The following is a 2,079-nucleotide window of genomic DNA, read 5'->3' on the forward strand; positions in this document are numbered from 1 at the left end:
CCGGCCTTGCCACAAGTCAGAATGAACTTGATGGTCCTGGTCTTCGGTTCATGGCTTCATTGTTAAACCACGTCCCACTCAGTGGCTTGCTGTGTGACATGGATGAGACGCTGCGTTGGCACAGAGGGACCGGTGGCCACTGAGGGGGTTCTGACTCAGGGTGGCCCCCTGGGTGTCAGAGTCGAATTGTGCCCCATAGGGTCTGCAGTGGATGGTTTTCTGGAAGTGGATCACTAGATCTTTCTTCCAAGATGCCTTTGGCTGGACTTGAACCTCCAACCATTCAGGAGCAGCCCAGCGCATTCGCCACTGGCATCATCCAAAGACTGGCCGTTGGCTGTCAGCTTTCATTATTGTTATGATTATTACTGCCATTTTGCAGATTCAAAATCTGGGGAAAGGAAAGCAGATGGCCCCCACTCTGAGGACTTTACCCAGGGTCATTCGAGCTTAGGGCCCAGAATCCTGACCAACTGCCTTGCCCCACACGAGCTCTGAAGAACCGGCCAGAAGCTCCCAGAGCGGTGTCTCCGAAGCCCTTCCTGCTGCCTCTGGAAGGACCCAAGCCCCACGTCCCCAGCTGGAGGCCGCCCAGCGAGAAGCTCACCATGCTGACAGAGTGAGTGACCCAGGAAGGGCCGGAGAGGGGCTGGAGCCACGTTTCCGAGTGTGGTTCCGGTCAGGGCTCCCTGGGAGAGCTGGCCACCAAGTGCACACCCCACTCTTCCTGGCTCCCCCAGCCTGGCTGCTCTGAGAGGCTGGCAGATCTCTAATTGAAGCCGCTGCTTGTGACGGACCCGTGCCCCTCTGCTTTCTCCACAGCAACATGAAGGTCTGGCACGGCCTGCTGTTCGCAGCTGTGTCTGTCTTCCTGCAGACCTGCCTCCTCATGGCCCTCAATTGGCTGCTCAGCAGGCGCAGAGGTAAGTGGCTCGGTGCCCCTCTCCCAGTCACCCTCACCCGCCATCCCTGAGCCTGCCGCAAAACGAGTCCCCAGCAATCCCTTGAAAACCTCCCTGAGGACCCACTGTCCAGGCCCTCCTTCCACAGACCTCCCCTCTCTGGCCTAACTGTTCCCCCACGCTCTTTCCGGTTGGCAGTAACTGCCCACGTCCTCCCACACCCAGGCCTCTTGCCTAGAACCAAGCCTCTCCTGGGGTGCCTGTGCAGAAGGCTTGGTGCGGCCTGGGCCTAATGAAGCTGCTCCCTCACCACCCAGGGATGGAGCAGGCAGGGCGGCCTTGAATGACAACAGGAGGAGGTACAGTGAGGCCGAAAGATGAAGTGGGATTCTAGCACCGACCTATAACTAAGGCAGACAAGCTCTGTCCTGGAGAGCCGCTGTCACTGGGGAAAATAAGATACAGTTGCTTTGAGGATTGCCTTGATCTGAGACAGGGGGTTGGGGAGGCTGTATTTGAAGGATGGCTCCCGCATGTGACGTCTGGTCTCCTCCGTTCATTCACTCGTGCCACAGGTAGTTGTTTAGCACCGAAGGCGCCCGGTAGACCGCGGCGATGTAGCAGGGACCAAAACGAAACCTCCTGTCCTCCGGGGAGACAGGAGCAACGCACACAGAATCCGTAAACCACGCAGTGTGTGCGACACCGCAGAGGAGAAATGAAACGAGGAAGAGTGTGATGAATTGAGAGGGGTAGTAGATGTGTCCGCTGGGAGAAAGATGAGGGGTCTGCTCCCATCGAGAGTGGCAGCCTCCGGCACCCACGGGGGCAGGCCTGCTCCGTGCTCTCAGGCTGCTCTGAGCAGGAATGGACGCGCTGGCAGGGCGTTTGGAGCACCTTATGGTCGTCAACCAGCAGGAAGTGAGGAGGTGAGAGGCTCAGAAGACCCTAGCACAGGTGGAGTCTCTGAGGTGCTGAGGGGCGGGCCAGGAGGAGCAGGCAGGCCAGAGAGAGGGGAGGGGTGAGGTCCAGGGGGCTTTGGAGTCAAACAAGGGCAGGAGCTGCTCTTGGAAGGGACGGTCCCCTGAGAGCAGTGCTCAGAAGGCACTTCGTTCAAGAGAGGGAGAAAGAACTGGCCTAACCTGACCAACTCTCACTTTTGACCCCTGCCTTCTTC

The 2,079-nt window shown here is 58.6% G+C and overlaps 1 protein-coding gene across 1 annotated transcript in view; it reads left to right on the forward strand.

The window, feature by feature from the left end:
* Positions 1 to 826: 826 nt before the first annotated feature.
* RHEX (regulator of hemoglobinization and erythroid cell expansion) overlaps positions 827 to 2,079 on the forward strand; it is a 7,428-nt gene continuing 6,175 nt past the window's right edge. Inside the window, exon 1 of the mRNA XM_030887813.1 lies at positions 827 to 923. Within this exon, the coding sequence (XP_030743673.1) occupies positions 827 to 923 (97 nt within the window). The remainder of the gene's footprint in view (positions 924 to 2,079) is intronic.

This window comes from Echinops telfairi, unplaced genomic scaffold (assembly GCF_000313985.2).
Source record: "Echinops telfairi isolate 266 unplaced genomic scaffold, ASM31398v2 ScPeMD7_7424;HRSCAF=8462, whole genome shotgun sequence".
Classification (NCBI taxonomy): domain Eukaryota; kingdom Metazoa; phylum Chordata; class Mammalia; order Afrosoricida; family Tenrecidae; genus Echinops; species Echinops telfairi.